The sequence below is a fragment of the Sylvia atricapilla genome, chromosome 7, assembly GCF_009819655.1.
Source record: "Sylvia atricapilla isolate bSylAtr1 chromosome 7, bSylAtr1.pri, whole genome shotgun sequence".
NCBI lineage: Eukaryota > Metazoa > Chordata > Aves > Passeriformes > Sylviidae > Sylvia > Sylvia atricapilla.
In genome coordinates this window covers 3,192,060-3,217,167 of record NC_089146.1, presented here as the reverse complement: position 1 = coordinate 3,217,167, position 25,108 = coordinate 3,192,060, and the positions used below count along the sequence as shown (strand labels likewise).

The window sequence follows — 25,108 nt, the reverse complement described above, 5'->3', positions numbered from 1 at the left end:
AACAGGCTCAACTTGAAGTTGCAAAGTGAATTTATTACTAGCAAAATCAGAGCAGGATAATGAGAAGTGAAATAAGCCCTTAAAAACAACTTTTTTCCCCTCAGCCCCTCCCTGCTTCACACCAACAGTGCAGGGAGACAGGGCATGGGAGCTTTGGTCAGTTTGTCACCCCAGGTTTTCTTCTGCTGCTCTGGGAGAGGATTCCATCCCCTGCTACATTGTGGGGCCCCATCCCGTGGGAGACAGTTCTCTGTGAACTCCTCCAGCATGGATCCACTCCCATGAGCAGCAGTTCTCCAAAGCTGCTGCAGTGTGAGTCCCTCCCTAAGGCAGACAGTCCTCCCCAAACTGCTGTGGTTGGGTCACTCTCCCACGGGCTGCAGCCCTCCAAGGACAGGCTGCTGCAGCCTGGAAGCCAAGGCCCCCTCTGCACAGGGTCTGCCCCTGGAGCACAGCCTGGGCCAGGCATCACCTGCCCTGCCATGGGCACCTCCAGGGGCTGTGGGTGATCTCTGCATCCCCCGTGGGTCCCCAGGGGCTGTGGGTGATCTCTGCATCCCCCGTGGGTCCCCAGGGGCTGTGGGTGATCTCTGCATCCCCCGTGGGTCCCCAGGGGCTGTGGGTGATCTCTGCATCCCCCGTGGGTCCCCAGGGGCTGTGGGTGGATCACTGATCCCCAGGGGCTGTGGGTGGGTCTCTGCATCCCCCGTGGGTCCCCAGGGGCTGTGGGTGGGTCTCTGCATCCCCCGTGGGTCCCAGGGGCTGTGGGTGGGTCCCCAGGGGCTGCAGGGGCACAGCTCCCTCCCCGTGGCCTCACCACACCCTGCAGAGGAATCTCGGCTCCGGCACCTGGAGCTCCTCCTGCCCTCCCTCTCCACTGACCTTGGTGTTGCCATGTTGTTTCCCTCACATGTTCTCACCTTCGTCCCATTCTCTGAAAGAAAAAACTGTGCCCCATTTTTTAAAAAAATGTTCTCCTTAACTCTGTTCTCACAGAGGCATGACCACCCTCTCTCACTGGCCCAGTTTTGGCCAGCAGCAGATCCATCTTCAGAGCCATCAGGGACTGGCTCTGCCAGGTGTGGGGGAAGCTTCCAGCAGCTTCTCACAGAAGCCACCTCCGTGGCTCCCCCAGCACCAAAAACCAGGCTGTGCTGAACCAACACATAGTTTAAAGAAAATTAGCCTGAATTCTGGATTTTTTTGTTTACATAGAGCCACATTTTAGTGGTTTCCTCTGTTTCATTATTACCTTATGACAGATGCACAGAAAACAGCCATAAGATCAAAAAGGTGTGGTCAACTAGACCATCACAGAAAGCATGTGAGTTTTGGGAATAGAGAACTGTTAGCAGGAGCACGTTATCTGTGTTAGAGTTCAGCTGCATGGACAGGCTCCCTGACATGCAATCAGATCTGAAACCTGATTGAAATGTGCGTTCAAAAGCAAGGAGCAGGACTGACAGAGACCTCTTAGCAATTATGGCAATTAAAGGGGAAAAATGGGAGTTGGGACAGAAGGGGCTCAGACCTTCTCAAACCTCTGAACTTACAAAGAAGGCCCTACTAATTACTGTGATTAACATGCATGTTCTCACTTCACAGGCCTTCTTTGGTTATCTGCTGCTTGCCCAGTGCTGTGGGAGGGCAAGTGCAATCCAAGGTCTTACAGACTGTAGGAGCCAAGGAAGAGTCCCTCCACAGTCCTATGTGCAGGAGGAGGATTTTCATGTCGTTCTCTCAGTTTCAGCACAGGAGAGTCAGGGAAAGGCAGAGGCACCTCCTACCTCAGACAAATTTCAATTAAAATTCCTGTTTGAAGAGCCAGCACTGTATCTCAGGAGAGGTTAACAGCGTAGCATAGAAATGTGAGAGCATACTTGAACAGACCCCATCCAGAAATTTTAAGCTCAGCAGACACAGACTCCTCTTTCGAGCCCAGAGAAAAAGATTAGTTGGGTTATGCAATTGCTAGAGCTGGCATAAAACCAGCTGCATGCCAATTACTAGCCTGTATGCAAATACTTGTACTGAAATTCAGGATGCAGCTGGACGTGGCTCTGGGCACCCTTCCAGGATTATTCCAAGGCACATTATCACGGCTTTGAAAGCGAAGGGCTATACGGAACCAGTAATTTTTTACAGCCTTTCAGAAAATGGAGGAAAGTACCACTACATCCAGATCTTGACTGTTTTTTCAAAGAGAGAAGGAATTTCTGCCTGTTGATGCCAATCAGTATGTAGTTGAGGCACTTGCACTCCAAGACAGAAGGCCATCAGTCTGTTTGCCAAGTTTAAGGCCTGAGTGCCAGATGTGCTTGGGATAGGAAGCAGCCTGCTTGGTTTGTCAGGGGCTGTATGAAAAGAGCTGGAAAACACACCACCGGATAATGCCAGAGCTGAAGCTCTTGGGGGTGCTGCAGGGAAGCCCTGCTGCATTCAGATGCCCCTGGCCCTGCCGAGGTTTCTGTTCCTGCTGCTGCTTGACTTCCATGAGGAAAGCTGGCCTGGATGCAGCAGCAATGCCACACAAATGGCCATGCAGCATTTACTCTCACAGAAAGAGCTGATGGCAGGAGAAAAGGGACGTGGCAGTCTCACAGTTATGTATCTCAGCTGATGGAAGGGATAGACTGAGAGCTGCCACCAGCATACTTGAAACATGACGTGATCATTTGATCAAAATATCACACAGCAAATGTCCTGACAAGGAGAGGCTTTTAAATGCTTGGGTCTGTCTTGGCAATACAAAGGTGAATCAGTCAAAGAGTGCAGCCTCATCCAGGCTGAAGAAATGAGATGAATATCCTGTGAGGAGAGAACTTTGTGAAAACTTCGGGGGAAAAAAATAAAAGTTCTCTCAGTGCCATTTCTCAGATCTGGCCCATCTGGAGATGATGTAAAATGTAAGACAGTCTTCAGCAGAGAGGTGGTTTCTTTATGGGTTCTGTTTGGTTCAATGGACCTCTTATCTACTCCCTGAACCCGAGCACCAGTTTCCTCTTTTTCTATCCTGGAGTAGGACTCTCTGTCCACTGCTTCCCCAGATTTCTTCAGATTCTCTTGAATGCTGTCTGCCTGCCCTTGGCAGCAGGGAAGGAAGGAGGTGGGGTGAATCCCTGTTGGAGCAGAGGGACAAGAAGGTTTAGGTCCCTGTGTCTTACACCAGAACTCTGAGCAGTCAGAGGTGAAGGAGGATGGTTGAAAAATGCATCTGCAGTCTTACCCCTGGACTGGTGGCTCTCTGTAGAGTTTGTGGAAGGATCTGCTGGAAATGCTTGGAGACACTAGGAAGCTCTGCTGGCAGTAATTCCTGTTGTAGGGCTGGCAAGTAAACACGCTGCCCCTCAGGAGCAGGAGCCACTCACCTGGAGAAACATTCCAAATGTAGCAAAAACTCTGGAGAAATTATGAGGAATTTGAACTGTGGCGAGTCAGGAAAGGTGGTTTGGGTGTGTGTCAGCTGATCAGTGTGATGCTAACAGGGTATAGGTAGCTTTCCAAGAGGGCACACAAAGTGACACTGAGGTCTGTTCAGCCTTCACTGAACAAATTTGGAGAGTGCCTGATGCAGAAAACAAAGGTTGTGTTGTGAAAGACACAGGCAAGGCAAGCGCTGATACAGCTGCTTTGGGTCATTACACCAATTTATGTCCTATAGGATGCTCACTGTTAAAGATAACCAGACAACAGGAATAAATTCCAGTACTGGGGTATCTGTCAGAGCCTCCAGGATTTCTGCATCCTGCTGGGACACCAAGGAGACTTTGCCCTGTTGGTGCACCCAGTGCTCAACACATCTTTGCCTCTTGTCCTCCTTTTGTGAACAGGGCAGAGGAAAGATGATTTGGTTTGGATTCAGAAGGTTTTAATGACATTTGAATACTTGGATGTCCACAGCTGGATGTGCTGGCTGAAACCCACACTCAGGGTTTTTTGGAACAGCTGGAAGGTGGTGTGTCATCAGAGAGGTGAAGAGGCACACACCAGTGCCCTGCAGCACCAGCTCACCTCTTCATGAGTGTGCTCCTGTAACTGGGACACAGGTATCGCCATCAGGGAGCACTGGGATACCTGAGGGTCAGGCCATGGCTGCTGTGGATGAAATGAGTGCTCATTCCTGGCTGTTGGCATATTGCTGCTCTTGCTGAGCACCAGTGTCTTCTGGGGTGAGCCAGCGATGTGTCACTCTCTCCCTAGACAGTAATTTAAAACTCATCACTGATTCACTCCTGTCGCTTAAATGAATGCAATTTGCTTTTTGCTAACCAAAAATCAGAAGACTGAAGGGCAGCAGTTTTTTCATTCATCTTAGTCCACGTGTCCCCTTTGCATGAAATGGGGGACAGTGACAGCGACATAGGTTCTGTATTTCAAATACTGGAGCATTTCTTTAAGCGTGCACATGATGTGCTTTTAAATATATGTCATCTTCCAGGTGGGTGTTTTGTATCACTGAATGCTTACCAGTAGGTAGAAGTATGCTTTCATAAAAAATTGAGAGAATGAATTGCTAATGGAGTGTTGTGAGCACTGTGGTAGTAGATGATTAATAACTGTGGAAGGACAAAATAATTTGGGTTGGAAGGAATATCTGGAAGTCATCCGGTCCAATCCTCTAAGAGCAAGGTAACTTTAGACAAGAATCAGGTTGTTCATTGTTTATTAGAATCTCTCGAGATGGAGATAGCACCAATTTGCTGATCAGTCTGCTCCTGTGCTTAACCACACTCTGGCTGGGAACAATACTTTTCTGAATTCTAACCAGTGTTTCCCATGTTGCAGCTGGTGTGTGTTGCCTCTTGTCCTTGGGCACGTCTGAGAAGAGTCTGTGTTCCCCTCTAGTCTTCCTTTAGGTAAAGGCAGGCTGCAATTAGAGGTCCCCCCTCCTCAGTCATCACTTCTTTAGGCTTCTCCTGCCTCTTTCCCTGACTTGGAGAAGCCTCTTGGAATGTTCCAGTTGTAAGGTTTATATCTTAACCTACCTGTCAACCCAGTGAATTATATTGAGTAAACAGCAACTCAAGGCACTTGGCTTCTAGCACCAGGTTCAGAATTTGACTGGACAAAGTGAGGCAATTAGCATCTCGTCCTGAAAATTAATATCCCTGTAGCAGAGCCAATATATTACAGGAAAACTCCTCCTGCAAAGTCAACAGGGTCAAACAGCTTTTGAAAAGCTCATGATGGGAAAAGAATGAGGTGGGTGAAGCTGTAAACAAGCAGTGCTGCTCCCGCAGTTCCCATCTGCAAAGGAGATGGCAGAGCTGGGGCTGGTTATTTAACACCAAGGACACGGCATGCTGATGGCATGGGTGTGGTTAACCAAAGTAGCCTTGATTCGAATCTTCCTCCTCCAAGCAGAGTAATTATTGCAGAGCAGAAAGCCTCCTCCAGAGTGGAGGGGAATGATTTAAATGTAAACCTGGGCCCAGGTACTTCAGGGAATCAAGATCCGTGTAGGTAGAAGCTGCTGTGGTCTCTGGAAAGTGGCTTGAAGGGAGAACCCACTAAGATCAGTGAATCTAGCAGGATTAGGGACAGAGACCATTTCCTTTGGCACAAACCAAGTGTATTGGGTAAAAAAACCCACAGTTACACTTCAGAGCAGGAAGTGTTTCTGGTGAGCAGAAGCACATCTTAAACTGAGTTCACACAATTGATTCCCTTTTGAATGGGTGCAGGGGTTTTGTGTAGGGGCTTTGTGTTACTCATTGGACTGAGCTGTTGCTGCTCTCTTCTGCAGTATTTTGGATCACTTTGTGTCCATGCACAGAGCCCTTTGGGGCCACGTGTCTGCCACAGCTTGTGCCCAGTGGCTGCAGGGTGCAATGGTGTCCAGCAGCCTGACACAGACCTGCACACACGTACAGGCACTTCCCAAAGAAAAATGTGATCGTGGAACACGCCTTGGAACTCTGGGCTGTTCATCCCAAAGGGATGGATATTTTGTGCAGTGTTTTTTTCCTTTTACAGAGTTAACCAGGTAAATGATTTGGTGTCTTACTTTAACAAGGCTGTGAGAAGGAAGAACTCAAGGCATGCAGAGACAGAAGAATAATCCAATTACAAATGTCTTCTCTGGCTGAAGCTATTCATGAAACAGATATTCCCTTTGGGGAGATGGCTAAACACGGGTGGCCCAGAGCCTGTTGTCCCCTAATGAAATAGTTAAATAGTTTCAAGAACCCTGTGAGCCTGTCTTCACACACCTCTGTGGTGGGAAGTGTACCCCATCCAACTCACTGAAAGGTAATCAAATGATCCATTTTTTATTGAAGCAGCAAAACAGGTGGCCAGGATTAGGAGATTTATGCTCAGGTTCTACAACCCAGTGTTCTTAGTTATTGAGCAGTTGGAAGTACAAATCCACAGGCTGCACATAACACTGATTGCTTTTGATAGAAATAAAGAATATCTTGCTGTTACCATCAAGCCTTGAAACTGACTTCCAGCTAATGACCCAAATAAACTGTATGTGAAATTGTATAATTGAGATCGAAGGCTGTCTGGGGCTTCTAGATGGGACACAGATTCCACATCCATGAGCTTTTGAGTATGGTCATTGAGCCGAAATGGAGAAGGTTAAAACTCTCATTTTCATTACCAAACGCCCCCCATCTCCCAATACAAATGTGACATTTCAATTTTGCACAGTCCAACTCTTCTTAAATCATCTGTATAAAAACTTCAGATCTTGATTGATGATGGATGAGCTATTGTCTCCTGAAGCACCCAGTCCTCATTACCCTTTAAAACAGAGCTTATTAATGATGGACCTGAAGTGCTTTCCCAGCGGGTCATCAGCAATGAACTGTGCTGAGGGATCAAAAGACTTGGTTTGGCATGAAATTTCCAGGCCTAAGCTGTTTTCAGATGATGCATTCAGCATCTTGGGTGGAATAGGAGAACCGATCCCCATCAGCAGGGTGCTTATGGTAAAGATGCAGCCCTGTCAACATGCAAAGCTGCTTCAGCTCTAGTGAGGCTTGGAAATTGGAAACCAACCTTGGGAATTCAGGTGTCATCAGCATGTGTTATGTAATACATACATGCAGGATTTACCTGTATATGGGGGGGTGGAAAAGACAGCTGCTTCCTTCAGAACCTGTCAGCTGGAAAGGTGTAAGATACACTCTGGTTTGCTTTTGAAGTGGACATGCCCCACAGTTTTTTCCTAATTAGCTTCCTCCCCTTTCCCTGCCCACTTCAGAGCTAGTTCTTTTCCCTCTCACTGTGCCTTCTTGCAGTTCCTTGTGCCAGCTGCTTTTGTAGCACCAGAGAAGAGCTTTTCATTTGCAACCTGGAATAGCGATAGCCATTTTATAGCCATTTTTGTAACAATTTTAGAAACAGATTCTACAGCTAAATAGATGTTTGCAAACCCCACTGCATATAAACATACATGAGTAACTTTCACTCCAGGACACATGACAGAACGAGAACATGTTTTGCCAATTTAACCCACGTTAGAAATTGGATAGCAGACCATGAGGGATTACACTGTACACAGACACAAAAAACCCCTCAGTAAAATGCCCCTTTAACAGATGGAAGACGAAAAGTGGTTTCCCTCTCTGGTCTAAGCAGACACCACCCTTGCAGAGCCAGTGTCCCTTTGCAGTGATTCTACGCTTCTGGTGGCTGATAATGTGTTTTCAGTGACTCCAGTCAAACCCTGAGTCCCTTTTTGAACTTGGCAGACTAAGCATGAACAGTGTGTGATGTCCCTGTCTGTGTTCCTGGCACTTCAGCGTGAGCTGCTTGTGTTTCTTGGTTGCCAGAGACCTGCATGTTTCAATTTCTCCTGTTAGTGTTGTATGGTAGGTTACCAAAGTCTGTGGGAGTGTTTCACTAGGCTAATGAAGGCAAGAAAATAGCAGCTATAACAGCAGATAATACATTTCTGATTTCGCTTTCTGAGTAAATAACCATTTAAGAGAATTTTAATCATATGCAGCTATAAGTCCCCCACAATCATCTGAGAGTAATAAGCAAAATAATAACAGAATTCAGTGGCAAGGACACATGCTGATTTATTTTTGTAGAACTTTGGTTGCAGTGTTATACTGCTTTTAAGCCAGTGGAGTAGCTCTAATAAGGAAGATGGTAAGATTTGTCATTCACTTCAGAAGCAAATGGCAAAAGCCAGAGTGGAAGCCCAAGGGTAGCACTTGCTGCTAGTGAGGTCATATTGGACTAACTGTTTTCCACTGTCACAAAAAATCTGTTTTAGAAGACAAAAGTACTCACCCCCCAAATGGTATTAAAATATGTTTCACTCTGAGCAGTCTGGGTTTGGGCTTCTTTGGCAGGAATGGGCTCCTTTGTCCACAAAATTCACTCAGGGACTTGGCATTCTCTCTTCTGCTCCAGCCTTGGAAAGAGTTGAGCAAAGAGGCACCTCAGGTGCTGCACACAGGAGAAGAAACCTCTTTTTGTCTGGCTTCCATTGCTAGCTCACCTGCACGGGCAGAGATCCTGCCTTTCTCCTCCTGTTTATTGTTTAACTTTATCTCTCACTTTCAGGGCTGTAAATTAAAAAGAGATGATGACTTTATGATGATGAGTTCATTATGCAGCAGCTCCGTTGTATATTGATTACAGTTGTGCTTCATTTGCTTAACATGTAACAGGGTTTATTTGCTCTTCCCAGGCATTGTTCTTGCTAAGACAGGGCAAAGAAGTGCAAAATGCATTTTGAGCTTCAGTCAGTGAGGCCAATGCATCTGTGCTGATTTACACACATCGAGGACTTGGTATAAAGTAGGATAGCAGCTTGGATTGGGAAGGTGCAGTGGAAATGAGTCTGGATCCCAGAGAGCAGCAAGAGTCAAATACAAGTGCTCTAAAGATTGTGCTAAACTTCAAACTCAGTGTCACTTAATATCCACTAGAGCCCACCTTTGATCTTACTCAGGTTTGTTTGCACCTCGGTGCATCAATAACCTGGAAACCTTTAATTCTGTCGCTGGTGGAAAGTGGTGCAGTGCAGGGAAAATGGAGGTACTGTATCCCATCTTTGGGAAAAAGCAGCAGAAACAGAGCATTTTTTTGTGGTTACTTTTAGTAAATCACAGTGCAAGGTGTTGGCTTCCCTGAAGTATAGTGTGTGGTACACTTCCTGGTTACCTTTGTGCTGAAAAAAAGTCATTCTCTACAAATTGAAACTATTAGAATTACTTTTAGACAAGAATGTGTCAAAGTTCCCAGCAGGAAAGAAACTTGGATAGGCATTGTCATCAGGGGATGCTCTGGAAACCCATAAATTATCCCAGTTCATTGTGCTAGCTGATAGAGGAATTATGTGGAATTGTGTGTGTGTTTAAGGAGCTATAAATGAAGATTTCACAGTCTTTCATTGTTTTTATGTTACTTTTAATCAAAATCTGGGCCATAATGGATTAAGTAATCCGGTGTAGCTGGGAAATCATCATTAATCATGATTTCAAGTGTTCTCCTAAGTCCCCCTTTCTACCCAGAGCAAAATTGTTAGCAGATGCTGTATGGGGTTTTTTTCTGTGATCATAAGAATATTATACAGGCAGATCATTGCTATATCTCTAATCTGCACTCTTTTTCTGTATCAGATTATTATCATTGTTTTCATTTATAAGCCCCTTTTCAGTGAAAAGCCAAGCTTTTAAACCAGAAGTTTCTAAGAAATAATAATACTGATTAATATGGTGGAAAGATGTATTTACAGATGATCCTTTATTTAATACATTCCTTGATTGGGGGCAGCCTCATTTCCATGCTGTGGCCTGTAAACCCTGAAATTTAAAAAAAGGAATGAAGCACAGTAATTTTTTTCCTTGGTGTGTGTAAACATTTGCATTCCCACTACAGCTTTTAAAGGTTTTCCTGGCATTATTAGAGGATTATCAGACAGCCCTAATCATTGCTGCTGCCACAGTCAGGAATTACTAGTCTTCATGCCTCTGTGAGAAGTGTGGCACTCCTGGCTCTACAGCATCATTCCTGTCATTCCAAGGTGCCATTAGTAACTGACCTTCAGCATTTCTCTGCTCAGGCTTGAAGCTCTGACACTGAAAATTTTAGACCCCTAGTTGCTGTTAAATTTCATGAAAGTCACATGCATTGTCTCCTGCTTTGGAAATCAAAGAGACAGGTTAAGTAGAGGAATTGTGAGTTTGAACAGAGGTTTAGGGGGTAAAAAAAAAAAAAAGTTTTTTGTCCAGAGTAAAAACCCTGCTGCTACAGCCAACAACCGTAAGATCATTTTCATGTTGAGATTTGATAAATCAAATCTTTAGAGACAGGGCAACAGAATGGTTTTTTTAAAACAAACTGCTATAAATGTGAAAACAAAAAGAAAACCCAAAACCCCCAAGAAAACACACAAAAGCCCCACAACCTAAGAAGAATCCCCCAAACTTCTACCTCTTTAGAAACCATCTCCCTTAAACACAAAGCAAGGCATGCCCATAGGAGTTTTGGATCATAGTGTTTGAGGTTTGGATCGTTGTTATGGAGTATTTGGGTATTTTGGAAGATGGAATTACAGCAGCACAGGCTGTAGCATAACATCTCCAAACCTTGTGCTGACTGGCCACTTCCCGTGCCCTGTGGCCTCATGACAGCATGGTTCTTTATTACAAGTTTTAAGCATTTCTGCAAATTAATGAAATGCAGTATAGTGTGATTGCCTGCTTGTGTTTTTTAAAGTCATCTGAATGTTGAAGGTTATTTTACCCACAGAATACAGAACTGCTCCATACATGATCGCACTGGAACAAAAGGTAAACAGCTCTGTGTCAGTCTTCATCAGGTTTGTTCTGCTAAAGGGTTTCTGTTTACAAATACTGCGAGCTGCTTGTCCTCCAGTTTTCAGGTTACGGAATGAGATTACAGTGAGAATTTTATTTTGCATTTCAATTTCGTGCCCTCTCTCCAACACACCTTTAGCAACAGATTTAATCAGCTGTCTGAAGTCTTACAAGTACGTTGTTCTCTTGTTCTTCTGCACAGAGATACTGAATGGAGGGGTGTACGTTGGCCAGAACAAATTCCTCTGCTTTGCAGACACCATTCACTGGCAAGACATCGTGAGGAACCCCTGGGCCTCCAACTTCACTCTGGTTCCAACCAACGGCAGCTCAGGATGTAAGTACTGCTTTTTATTCTCAGCCTTGTCATCCCCTCAGCCTGAAAGACGATAAATACAGCCACAAGTTTTCCCTGATCCTCTGTTACAGGGGATTTTATTGTTAAATTTTCCTTTCATTGTGCCCTGCATTTTTTTCTAAGTTTGGAGGACCACTTATCCTGTTCTCAAAAACAATGTCTGTAGAGGGTATTTGTGAACATCATAAATTTTCTGAATTTTCTCTCATCTGCTCACTCTCATCCGCATTTCCTTTTTCTTCTTTATTGCTAAAGCCACTGTGGTGCTATGGAAGCACAGACGTTCCTGTTTGCTTTGCATTTGTTCCTGCTGCTCAGGCTGGTCCTTGAATCACAATGGTCTGTCTATGGCATCATAATTAGCTGCTGGAGTAATTATGGTGAAAGCTCACGGATATTTTGACTTCAGATGAGAAGTGAACCTCAAAGAAATAGTTATCCTGTTGTCTTGTGTGTATATCACTGAAGAGAGAGAGAATTTGCAGAGGATGGGGAGTTCTTCACAATACAACTAATCATTCTTTTTTTTTTTCTTTTTTTTTTTTACTATGTTTTCTTTATTTTAATGCTTTCCATTCCACACTTGAAATATCTAGAGTTTCTCTATTTCCCTTCCCAAGAATTATTCGCCTTCAGTGAATCATTCTTATGATTCCTGCAGCAATAATGAATTGTAGTGAATGGTGGTGACAGGGGTAAAGTGTTTAAGCAAAATATCCCATAATGGAGTAAACTGTGCTCAGAATGAATGCTGTACTATTAAACAGTACCCTCAGGATGTACCAACATTGAAATTCAGAGGCAGGCTGAGAAGAAGTTTATATCAGGTGTCAAAGGTGGCACCACAGTAGACATATTGTTCTGAACACTCCGGATATGGGGACATTCTGGAGTGCTTTCCATACCTGAAGGTGTCCCTTGAGGATGTATAAATGACTGATTGCCTCTCTAGCTTTCAGTACAGCCAAGAAACATTTCATCTCTTCTCTTATATGTTGGGAACTCAGACAAAAAAAAAATAAAATGTTGAGGCTCTGGGTACAGATCGTTTGATGAGCCTCCATAATTTCTGAGCAGCAGCTTGTTTTTAAGCAGGTGCTTTGTGGTGTAATAGATTTTATAGAAAGTTGACTTGCTTCTGTATATCTCATCTGTTCCCCTTAATACCAGAGCACAGGTACTTGAGATAAGGCTTCCTCCAGGAGCCTGTCAAGCTGTACTGCTCCTCCTCATCCCAGCTCCAGAGCTGAGCCTCATCCCTCCTGCCTCCTGGCTGGAAACCTGACAGAGTTGTAATGCAGCCAGCTCTCTTATTTGCATCTTAAAATCCCTCATCACTGCTGATGATCAGTTGTAGGCAGAACTGATGAAACCTTTGAAGGTGAGGGAATGCCTGTACCCTTTTATGAGTCATTGCTTCAAGAAAAAGACTTGGTTCTTACTCTGTTTTCTCCTCTTATTGGGTTTTCTTTTAACCTTTCCCAGTTCTTCAAGACAAATGCTTCTGCTCTTTTAAAAAAGCAACCAACATCAATACTATCTTTTTGAGGTAACAGAAGTGTTAGTGGTGACTCCAGAAGAACCGGAACAAGATCCACTCTGAGCACTTTTAGAATCACACCCTGAAAGCAAAGAAGGCAAATATTAGTGCCCACACACAGCTAGATGAAGAAATGTATGTAGCAAAGTCCAGTTTTCTTCAAAATTTTTTAATTCCTTTTAATTTGTTTTGAAACGTAGGGAAGGGACAATTTGTGCTTTGCCATTTGTGCTTGATAAATAAGATAAACAGCATTATTTCCATGATGATTGAGAGCTATGCACCAAGGCAGCTTCCTTAGGATAGCCACCCAAATTTTACTCTATTTTTCCTTGCTTGGAATGAAACAGTGCACAACTGGAATGTATTTAATTTAAAAAATATAAGTGTCTTTGGAGAAACTCGATCCCATCTCAATACAATTCATGAGTCCTGTGAAATTTGATTAAATTAGCTAATCCAAACCAGTTCTGTCTTCACAGCTTACATAGGTGAAAATTTAAACCCCATTTTACAAAAGGCCAACAAATGCTTAAAAAGGTCCAAAGGCTTCGGGTAACAAAGAACTCAAGGACAGAAATCACCATTTAAAAGAGCTGTAATTAAATACCTGTCTGTGTGTGGGTGCATGCGTGTGCTATGCACACACATAGGACTTGGAGAAATGGACATTGAATTTTAACCCTGGAGATCGGTGTAAAGCATCATTAAATAAGGTATACACTTCTCAGTTTTGGCTCACATGTCACTTCTCACAACCTGCTGGGGAGTGTGAGTGCTTGCTGTGCCCAGCCTTGCTTTTCTGCACTGCTGCAAATGATGCTCAGTGCATTCTTTTCTGCACAGCCTGTGACCCATGCTTTTCTGGATTCAGCATGTGAATGTATTTACTGCTGAAGTCTCAGGTGTCTCCTATCCAGTGGAAATCTTGGCTAAATCCACTGGGACTGCAGGACTACGTGTTGCTTGGCATTACTGAGAATATTCCAATGTCAAAATATTTTGGAAAGAACTACTGGGTTTTACTGTTTATCTCTAAACCTTTGTAGGAGGGATTGTGAATCAACCAAACCTGTTGTGTGAAGCCCAGCAAAGTCCATCCTGGCAGCAGTTTAGGGAAGTCTGTGGAAATGTGAGATCCTGTAAGACCTGGTTAGCAGCATCATGTGCCATGTTTAGCCATGACTGGCAGGACTGGAGAGCACCTTATGCCCCAGGAGTTGTGAGGGCTGTTCCACTGAGCACCTCAGCAGTGATCCCTGGCAGGGGATGTCCAGGGACAGAGGCTGTGAGCTGCCACGAGTGTCAAAATCTGGTACATCGTTGTTCCAGCAGGAACAGCACCAAACACAGCACTTTGGCATCGCTGGCATTGTTTCCAGCCATCACTAGAGGACACAAAGCCTCCCCAGAGATGTCTACACGTCCAGAAGAACAAGTGCCCAGCCTCAGAGAAGATGCCCATGTTTGCAGGGTGTTGGCTGTGGCCAGAGTGACTGCAGCAGGTTGATGTGAACGCAGTGTCACACCAGTGTGTGTGGGAGCTCAGGGCATAGCCCTGTCGGGGAGCTGACACTGCATGTGCCCATGCTGTTCCCTTCCCCAGCCAGCTGGAAAAGCTGATCATGGTCTGACTTTGGGGATAATTTCATCTGAACCCTCCTTGCTGCTCCAGTGCAATCAGCAGAGGAAGACAAAAGGGCGGAATGAAACGAAGAAGCTCTGAAGTAAAATCAGTCCCCTGCCTCTGTGCCTGTTTCATACCGTGGATCTGCCAATTCTGGCAATCTCCTTCATTCACATCAGTGCTAGACAGCAGGGAATGTGGCCAGTGAGCTCTGGGAATAAAGCCTCTCTGATTCCCTTCTTCACAGGCTTTCATTGTCACATCAGTGTTAAGGAGCCAGTTGAAAAGGCCATGGTGTCTTAAACACTGACAGAAATACTGCAGACATGAATCCTGAGTGCTGCTTCTCCTTTTTTCTTCCAGTTCTGATCAAATGCATGCAGAAGAGCTCATGTTGGAGGCCTCTGAGTGACACGGTGTCACTGTTCAGATGCACAGAGGCAGTGGCTGCTGGGGCAGTGCCTGGATAAACAAACCCTGCACCAGGGACCACACGTGCTTCAGCTCTCCCAGGGCTGTGCCTGGCATTTTGACTCGTACACACACTGAAATATTTACTGCTTGCACCACCTTCCCATGCTGGTATCTTGTAGCTGAAGCGTTTGGAATTAGTTGTAAGCTGAAAACAGCCTCCTTTTTCTGTTTACCTGCATTCTGTGCTGCCAGCCTGGGGTTTTTAAGCTGAGCACATCGCAGTGGGAATCTCAAAAGCACTTAACTCTCCAAGGAACAAAATTTTCCCTTTAGGTTTACGTTACCGAAATTGTTTCTGCAATGCTGAAAATCTATTTTCTCTCCTTCCAAAAATCAGCTATGAATTCAAGTATTGGCCAAACATGCTGAAGCCTTGCTTTGCAAGAGCCTATTGCCCTGTTAACCACTTGGATTCTGAACTGAAGACATGAGCTCTGCTCTTTGGAGGTAGAAACCCAGGGTGCAGCTCCTAGCAGGAAAAATAAAGCAGGGGAAAAGCATTAGGCTTCATGCCTAAAATGCTTTAAGTTTAGTAGAGCTCTCTGAGCAGCTTTTGGGAGAGTCCAGTGAAAATCTGGTTGCATTCATCTGTGTCTTCAATGTCCTCCTCAGTTTTGTTGTTAGCAGGAACTGGAACAAGGTTCACATTTTGTCAGGTGAGCTCTTTTACAGGATTTGACAAAGACCGTAGTATTAAATCAGAATTTTCAGAGGAATTTTACTTGGAGCTTTTGTTGCACAGAAAATTTTGTAGAGTTTGAATTGGTACATTGAGGTCACTTCCATAGCCAATAGCATATGTTCAAATCAATTAATAACGGTCTTAAAAATACTGAAATGATGGATGTGTGTTCATGATAGAGCTGGTGATTGTTTGGGTAATATGGATGCAAAAATCACTCTCCATTTTCAAGTTTAAAAAAATTAAGTTGCTTTTCAAGGAGTTATTAAAAAAAAAGCTGGACTGTGTGTTGGCATGTGCTCAGAGTCGTGCAGAATAAACTCTGTGACAATTACATCCATTTTGAGGTATTTTCCTGGACTGAAGTTTCTGCTCAGACTCTGAAGTGCAGTGGGATCTCTGAAAAAAAAATTCCCATTGTCAATCTGGCTTTTCAACAGAGCGCCTATCAGCTGTGAATAAAGCCGGAATTTTTGGCAAGGCAGTTTTTCAGGCAGAACAACTTTAAATCCTTGCTCTTCACAGCATACCACTCCTCTGTCATTGCTTTGAATGTAATTGCAGCCTGTGGTGTGAGAACACCCCAGAACGCCACAGAGTGACAGGGAGAAAAGGCTTGGTCTTCATTGCCTGTGACTCAATAAATGCCGTGGCGTGCGTGTTCTGTAGGAAAGGGAATCCAGGTGACCTGGCCCCTGATAATTAACAGCTGTGTTAATTGCCAACACAGCCTGGCCCTGATGAGGCACAGCTGTAGCCAATAAGTGTGATGAAGGGAGTGGGTTGGCTGCTGAGGGAGAACCGTTATGGAGGAACCTTGAGGGAGAGGGAAGAAGAGGACCATGAAGCAGCAGGCTCCTGGGCAGAGAGAATCCCTGCAGTGAGGTCAGTGTGGGTGTGCAGCCAGAGCCTGTTGGTGGAACCTGCAGTCACAGTCTGGCTGGGGAAAAGCCTGCAAGGGAAACCTACACCAGGAGCGCAGGGTTTGGTTTATAACTGTGAAAGGGTTTCAGGCTTATTCTCACCAGAAGGCCCTGTGGGAGAGGCACAGCTGCAGGCTGGATGGTTGGCAGTTGGTTGAGGGGTGGGAGGCAGTTAGGAGTGAGGAGAGGCAGCTGGAAGTGAGGCTGGAGGGATGCATGGACAGAGCATGAGCAGGAGGGTGATGGCACGGTGGAATGTGTGGACAGCAGCACTGCAGGTGGGCCAGCTGATGGGTGTCCTCTTTTTGGTAAGTTCTGTTTGGTTTCAGTTTTGTCAAGTAAAGACAAAAGGTATATAATGTGGTTTCTACAATAAACCAATCCCCTTTGCATGCATAAAGGGGCCTGTGTCCCTTTGTTCCCCATTGCTATGTAGGAGCTTGGTGCAGGCAGAGGCAGGGAATGGTTGGAGTCAGGATGGCTGAGCTGTACAGAGGAACAAACCAGGGCCTTTTGCATGCTGGGATAAACAAGGAGTCTGTGTCTGGGCTCCTTTCTACCCTCTGACAAAAGAGCTGCTACAATGGTATTCCAGGAAACGCTGCTTGAAAACTCCGCTCTTCCAAAACTTTGTTCTTTTTTGCCTGTTGATTCATAGATTTTTTTTCAAGGCAAAAAGAGCCTTAAAATATCATTAGCTCTATGTTCTGTATGAGAAGCCTGGAATATCATCAGCTTGCCTGGTGTGGAGCTCGGTAACTTCCCTGGTTGCAGCTTATCTTCCAACCTGGCTTTGAGATCCCAGTGGCCGTGGGGGCTCTGGTGCTCTGTGCACTTTTCTGGTAGTGCTCTGGAGCTTTGCAGAAGTGCAGCTGTCCCTCCAGAAGTTGGTTACTTCCCAGTATGAAAAGGAACAATACCAGCTGCCTTTATCTCTAATCTGAGCACAATTGTAAATCATAGGTGTTGCATCTTCCACTTTCTCTGGCTGGCTCAAAGAGCTCTCCTAGCCAGCTTTTTCTCTCAGTGTACTGTGTCATTAGCTTACCTCCTGATTTTCTTCCAAAAGCTGGACAGATAGAGGCTCTGCCATCTCTCACAAGGAGGAATTTCTTTTTTCAGCCCCAGAGCAATTTTCATTGCTTATCAATGTAAGCTGTATATTTTTCAGTTTGCTTTTACAAGGCAGAAGCCAAAGCGTGTGTGGCATTTTATTCCTCATATAACCAATAGAAGTGAAAACCATACCCTTTGTGTTGCAGCTTCATGTGAGGAATTTGGTGTTCAGGCAGTTTCTGATATCTGTGTGGTTTAGAGACTCCCCTTTTCCCCGCCCCAGCAAATACAGCCTGTGTGTTCTATTCTGAAATGTGCAATCCTGTGTTTGGCTCTATAAAAGTCATTTGGTGTGAGTGACTCCAGTTTCCCTGCCAGCCTGGCTCACTCTCTGATACTGGCTGCTCCTCACTGTAATTTGCTGGGATTTCACTCTTCCTGTCTTCTGTCTACTTTATTGCCTGGGATATTTTAATAATTTCTAAACCTTTGTCTGCAATATTAAGAAGTGTCAGTCCTGGGCATCCCTGGGGAACAACACCCCAATTGTATTATAATTGCTCATTTACAGCTACTTTTGGAGAGTCCCCAATTAGCTGGGTCTTAATGCATTTTTCATGTGTTTTATTAATATTGAAACATAGAGACAAATCTAATTAAATGTTTACCATTTAGCCAGTGCTTTGCATTTTAATTAAAGGAACAAAAAATGGACTTCCCAGCTGTAAGTGGATACATTAGGCACAGAGCAGAGTGGGGGCAGAGGGTTCTTCCAGCTCCTTGCACCCTCCGGCCCCTCATAATACTCTTCCTTGTGGTGTCTTCTATCTTCCCAGCTTCAGAATATTTTGAATTGTATTTATCTTCTGTACCAGTTAGAGTTCATCCTTATTTCTAGATTATTTTTTTGTTTTGTTTCCCATTGCTTCTAATTTTTCATTCAAAAGGACAGCTATATCTTTTGCATCTCTGCTGTCTATATATTCTCCAAGAACAGTTCTCTTTGTTCTTTAGTATTGGTAAAAACAGTAGGATAGGTTCTGATATCAGCAGTCCAATAGTTCTGCCCCATATGCCTGGCAGTTTACTTCCAGCTTTTACCTTTCCTTTAACAGCTCTTGCAAACATCTCAAATTCAGGAGCAAAATTTTGGCAAGGTCCACACCGAGGAGCATAAAAATCAATGACCCAATGATCTTTCCCATTCAGAGCTTTTTGTGTGAAACTCTGAGGGGTGAGGTCTGCAGACACCTGTGGTACATATCCCAGTGCCCAACCCCTGAGTAAATAGGCATCTCTGTGCCATCCACTGGAGCTATAATATTGATGAGCCATGTTTGATTTTTGAGGAAAGAGTCTAATTTCAGGATAGCCCCAAACATTTTCTTGGTGACAGACAGGATAATATTTTTGCCAATCCACACTGATTAATCCATTTAACACCCTGTCCCTTTTCTTCCATTCTGGCATTAAAGCCTGACATCAAAGCCCTGAATTATCCCAGTTAGCCAGTCAGCAGCTGAACACACTTAAAAAGAGAAGCTGATTTCTTACACCTCAAAGTCAAAGAACTTTTCAAAAACACAAACACAAGGGAAGGCAGCTCTCCTCCTGTGGGTTAAGACTCTACTTGCTTTGTCAGGTGCAAGCATTCAATCCAGCAGTTTTAAAACATACAGCCCAAGAGAAACAGATTTTTCAGCACTCCAGGTGACCCAAACAACATATTCATTGGTGTTTCAGATAGGAGTTTTCTTCTCCTGATACTTGAGTCCCCATTGCTCTGTTCCCAGGGGCTCCCCTGTACCCCAGGTGTCAAGTCTGGGTTGGCAGTGTCCCCTGCTGCTCTCTGTCTCCAGCTGCACCTCACTCTACAGCCCAATTACCCATCACATTGGGGTTACCATCAAGTGGAAGTCGAGATGGACACTGCACTCAAAGTGCTTCATTAAAAACTTCAGAGGGCTTCAAGTATCAGCTCCTTGTTATCTAAAAGTCCTTCACATCTTTTCTCTGTTGCAACCCCAAGGGCAGCTCCACACTGCTCTCAGGATCTGTCCATCTCTGCCAGCAGCTAGTCTGTACACCCAGTGTTTCAGCTCTTCTCACGCTGATGAGGGAAGTGTGCCCAGCTCCATCCAGACTGACCTGGGACTCTGCTGTCCCTAGCACACAGCTCTGGCTCTTTCCTTCCTTCTTCTCTCCTTTCTGCAGTTCCAGCTCTCTCCTTCCTGTCCCTAGCACGGCCACCTGACCCTGTTTACCCTACATACAGCATCTTTTCTGTCCCTTCCTCCTCACAACTCAGCCAGCAAACCCCAACTCCCCTCTACAGTGACCTCACTCCTCTGTCACACCCAGAGCTGGGGGGCAAGGCTCTGCCCACTCTTTGGTAATTAACACAGCTCTAATATATTAAGGGTAAGATTGCTTTTAGTACTATTTTTATCTGTCTCCTCACAGATATTTGCATGGAGTTTTGTGTAAGTGGTAAGCTTTACATTCTCCTTTGGGTATTGAGTCTCTGTTTGGAGTTGCCAGGAAGGGATGTGGGTGAATTTGTGTACAGGCATTTATTGCAGCTACAGAATGAGGCCTGACAGGTGGGCAGCCCCTTGATTTAATGCTCAGTAGTGACCTTGTAATTCTTCACAGAGCACAGTAACTCAGCTTTTGTACCAGAGTTGCAAAACCAGTAAAGGATTGTTTTTACACAAAGCCACTTAGCTGGAAATTTATACTAAGGTCAGACCATTGGGTGTTTAACTCTGAAGAATAAGAGTTTGTCAGATCCTTGCAATCTCTCCCAAAAGTCCTGACCTTACACCAGTTCCCAGGTGTGCTGTGCCTAAACTGTACAAAAATGCTGTTCATGTCCACACCAGTGTTTTCAACTGGGCCACTCAAAACAGACTTGTGCACAGGACAGTCCTGCTGCCCTTGGGAAGCCACACAGAGTCCTTTCCCTCAGTGAATGCAGCAAAAATAAAAGCACAAGGAAAGCTTTCCTTCAGAGAGCAGTGGAGGCTTCTGTAACAGGAGACAATTACATTTAAATCCTGAGTGTTTGTAAACCAACGCCCCAGCCCTCAGTCACCAGGACACAGATGACAGAACCACGTTTTGTCCAGTTATTTCCTGCAAGGCATTTTGTGTCTTTCTCCAAGCACGAGGAGTTTGCTCTGCAGAAGGCCAGAGTAACAGCAATATGTTTATGTATGCTGGTGAAAAGAAAAGAGGGAAGTGACTAATTCATGCTTAAAGCCACCTTTCAGAATAGCTAGCGTATCATTTTTTTGGTGTACATCTAAATTGGAAACTACCTACAGAGAAAATGGCATTGCAGAAAGTGTATCCTGAAGACATTTGTTAGTGCAGAGTTTGTTAAATTATAGCCTTTCATTGAGGTTATTACTTGGAGTTCAATTAACATTTTAAATGTATGTTTGGAGACCAGCAAGCGGTGCCTCAGCAGACAGGTGGTCTGGGTACAGAACACATTCCCTGCCGCCAGCATCACCATGGCAAAGCCAGGAGGAGAAGCTGTTCTTTTCCGTAAAAAGCCACAAACACCTCAGCCCTTTTGTGAAAGCTCCTTCCGTGTGGCACACGCTTCACGGGCTTAAAGCACTGCACTTCAGCAGCAGTTATGGTTCCTTGGACTTCTCAGTTGGAAAGAGAATTTATATCGGATAGACAGAAAGCCCCACATCTGCCTTTTGTTCAGGAGGCTGCTTTTCCTTCCATTAAGGAATCTCTAGTCCGGACAGAATTTATTTATTTACCTGCAATTGAAAGGCAAATACAGTAACAGAAAAGATTTGATTTTAAAGAATAGTTTTTGTCAAGCAGCTATATCTGAATGTGGAAGAATAAATGAAATCTAGCGGTACAGTGAGTTTGATTTGCGTTAGAATGGCAAGCTGGACTGCTTGAAGTTGCCTGTAATGTTTTTTTCTTCAACCCAGAACAGTGTGTTTTAAATAAAGGGAATCAGTTTAGCTTTCTAGTAAACACCTTCAGCCAGCATTTTCAGAAGGGATTTGTCAATTGGTGACTGCCCTTGAAATAGATTTGAAAGGCAAGCGGACGTGGCAGCTAATGGAAATACGACGCCTCTCACAGTTGAGTTACTGAATAAAAAATAAGTAATGAACACAAATAAGAAAAAATAATGCTGTGAGGGACAGAATTCCTTATGCTACCAGAGCCCAGCAAAGTAACTTCTCCTGACATGGATTTCTAGAAGTCATAGGCATGGAGAAAACCAGCATTAACAGTTTCTGAAGAATCTCAGGTGCGGGCATCTCTTTGGCACTGAGAAATATATTTTGCAAAAATATGAACAAAACCCACACAGCTGCAGAACCGACCCCACCCCTGCCAAAGTGCTGACCAGTTTCACTGAGTATCTTCCTTCTTTTAGCAGTTGCAGGGTGACAGTCACTCACCCAGTGGCAGAGGTTACCATGCTGATGTGTAAAATATTACAGTGGTTCTATCGTTACAGAATTGAAGTAGGGCTCCACGTAGTGGCGTGTAGCAACTGTTGGCAAATGCTTATCTGTAAATGGCAACCTGTGTGTGTGTAATGTATTACTGCACAGCACCTGTTTATGAGCAGATTGGTGTTTAAACAGTGTATTGCACAAGGGAGAGACTTTCAGGCTGAATGAAAGCACTCCTCTCCATTACAGGCTGCTTGTTTATCACAAGCACTAGGAAACAACCCCCAAATACTCAGAATATTTAAAATAGCCTAATTGCGTGGTGATTGCCAGATTTGGAGTGAGTGGGTGGGTGGGATTGGTCTCTCACAGCAAGCATCAGGTGCTCTCATGACCTGCCTTCAAAGAGCTGCCTAGGGAAAGGGGGAGGAAAGAAAGAGTATAAAATCAGCTGCTGAATAGTGTCTGCAGGATCTGTGTGCCTCCCACCCTCCGTGTCTCAGCCCCCACTCAGATGGGCTTGGTTGGTGCCTCACAGGGGTGGGTGCAGTGTTGGCACTACCCAGGTGGCTTCTCCCAATGCTCTGTTCTCCTCCCCTCATCGAACACAACCACCCCAAGCCTTTGTTGCTATCACATCTGTGTTTTTTAAGGATTTTGTTGGGTCTGTCTCTTCTGGCAGAAACTCTCAGGAGTGTCATGAGAGTTGCTGTCCTGTGGACAGCTTGGCTCAGGGGCTCTGGCCACAGGTCTACTCAAAAGGAGCTTCATGATCTTCCTTCTGCTCCCTTCACACCTCCTGCAGTATTACACCTGTGTGGCAGTCCCATCATGCCCAAAGCATCACCTCCTGGCAGATCTCTGATACCTGAGGATGGTCCAGGACACTGCAGTCTGAAATTCGTATGATTATTTTCACTAAATTTTTGTGTATAACAAATGCTGAATCTAAGTACCAGAGTATATGTCCAACCATCATTTTCCAGCAGTGGAAAATGCACCTCTATGGTTCGAGTGGTGTTTTGTAATCATCAGTTTTGTTTCAAATAACGAGAAAAACGTTTTGGATAAGCACATTAAGAGGCTTATCCAAACTTAAAAAACTGGCCTAAAACTGGACTCTAGATTTTATGGGAATGAGGAATTGCTTTCTAGTATTTCCATATAATTGAGTCAGAAGATGATTAAAACATTAGCACTTCTAAATACACCCTGCCAAGACTCTAGGAATGCTACGTGGGATCGAGAAAGAATAAAATGAATTTTAAAAGCCAATTCAATTTCAAGTTCTGATTTCTTTTCTTTGAGGTTTTTACTTTGTTTAAAAAATGAAAACTGTATGTCCCTCTGTTTGAACTTTATTACTGCTTTGGCTGCATTACAGGAACATTAGACCAGTATTTTGATTTATGTGGTATTCACTGACTTGATCTGTTTGAGGAGTTGCTATTAAACCCACACGAGAACTCTCTGAGCTGTGTGTTTGAGTTTGTTGGGAATGTCCTTTGAAAATCTCATCTAATGGTGCAGGAATTTTTCTCCCAATGGTGCACATCCTGACCCTCGAAAAAGCAACTTATATCTGCATCCTTCTGTTCTCAGCTAACTGTGCATTGGACAGTAAGTGCTGCTGCTCTCGCAGACAGAAATCTGGTTCCAGGTTTATTCCAGGCACTGCCACAGGTGTCCCTGTGCTCCCCTGCTGCTGGCTTGTTTGTGGGTTTGGATTTCCTGTGCCATCACACCAGAAATAGCCGGGTCTGAGAGCCAGGGGATAGTGACCTCAGGTAGGGAAGGATGCAGGGTCAGTGCTGGGCATGGCAGCACTGCTGCTAGGACAGGAACCGGATAGTTCCAGACACCCCCCTGCAGGGGGAAATGCCGAGGGGAATATAAAGATGTTGGCTTTCTGTGGTCTCTGCTGGAATCTGCAGTGCCTTCCTCTCACAGACCTCTCTTCTGCTCACACTCGAATTTCCTCAGTAAGACAGACTTTTCTCCCCTTTTTCTCCACGTTATCAGCTCAGGAATTCTTTGGGGTGTGGGGGAGCAGCGTTCAGTTTCCTACCTTGCATCAGGGCGTTCAAATCTGTACATCCTGGCTCTCACCTCCCAGTGGAAACTGCCCCAGCCTGATCTTGGTGTACTGCCTACTTTATCTGATGAAGTTCTGAGTAAAATACAGAAATAGTCCTGGGGTGCTGTGCTCCATGGCTCTGCAGTGCCCACAGCCAGCGAGCTGTGGGGCATGAGCCCAGGGATGGTTGTGTGCTGTGCCCAGCTCTCTGCCTTTGGGGCTGCACAGCTGTCCTGGGGAGGGATGGCTGCCAGCTCTGTGCTCTCCCCTTGCAGACAGCAGCCTCCAGAATGTTCCTGAGAGCAAAGAGCCTCCATCACAAGAAGCAAAGGAGACAACAAGACACCTAAATTGACACGCTGGGTGAGAATTCACGTGCAGGTGGTGGGGTAGCACCCTCTCCTTCCCCAAAGAGGAAATAAGAGCTACTCCAGTGTTTTGAAGAGGCCTGGGGCTGATCTGTGTGCTTTGGGATGGTCCACTGGAAGGAATGTGTTCATTCTGATCCTGGGATAAACTCCAGTTAGCAGGGACCAGGCTGCTGTTCTGCTCCTGCCGCACTGTGAGAGGAGGGGCAGGCACCTATGGATGATTTCTTGAACAATAATGATTACAACAGAAGGGTTCCTGAGGCTTTGTTGTTCTTGATGAGCCTGCCAAGCAGCAGGTATGACTTGACCTATCCTTTTAACCTTCTGGCTGTGTCTCCCCATTTGCTCAGCATCCTTGTGTGCATGTTCAGGAGGGCATTTGATGCTGATTGCAGCTAATTCACCATCACAGTGGGGGGAATTCACTTACATTGCTCTGTGCTAACAGCTATAAGCAGTGATAATTAATAGCTCCTAATTGCTTAATCGCTGTAAAGTTTTAGACTATGTCATATGTGAAGGTTTTTATTTTGTGTGGATGACTAAACCCCCAATTAATGCATCGAGTCGCACAGCCTTACCAGCGCTGTCTGCTCCAGACAGAGAAAAATAACCAGTGTCTTCATTACCCCCCTCAGGTCCCTTTCTGTAGTCATTACTGTGGCCTGAAGACATTTTTCTGTAGCAGCTGCAGTAACGTAACAGTGAGCTCCCTATCAGCTCAGGGCTGTCAGCAGCAGATATGAATCCAGCAGCCCCAGC

General features: G+C 44.9%; 1 protein-coding gene across 1 annotated transcript in view; it reads left to right on the top strand.

The window, feature by feature from the left end:
- ERBB4 (erb-b2 receptor tyrosine kinase 4) overlaps positions 1 to 25,108 on the top strand; it is a 376,355-nt gene that overhangs the window by 184,347 nt on the left and 166,900 nt on the right. The window contains exon 4 of the mRNA XM_066322426.1: positions 10,993 to 11,127. Coding sequence (XP_066178523.1) covers positions 10,993 to 11,127 — 135 coding nt within the window. The remainder of the gene's footprint in view (positions 1 to 10,992; positions 11,128 to 25,108) is intronic.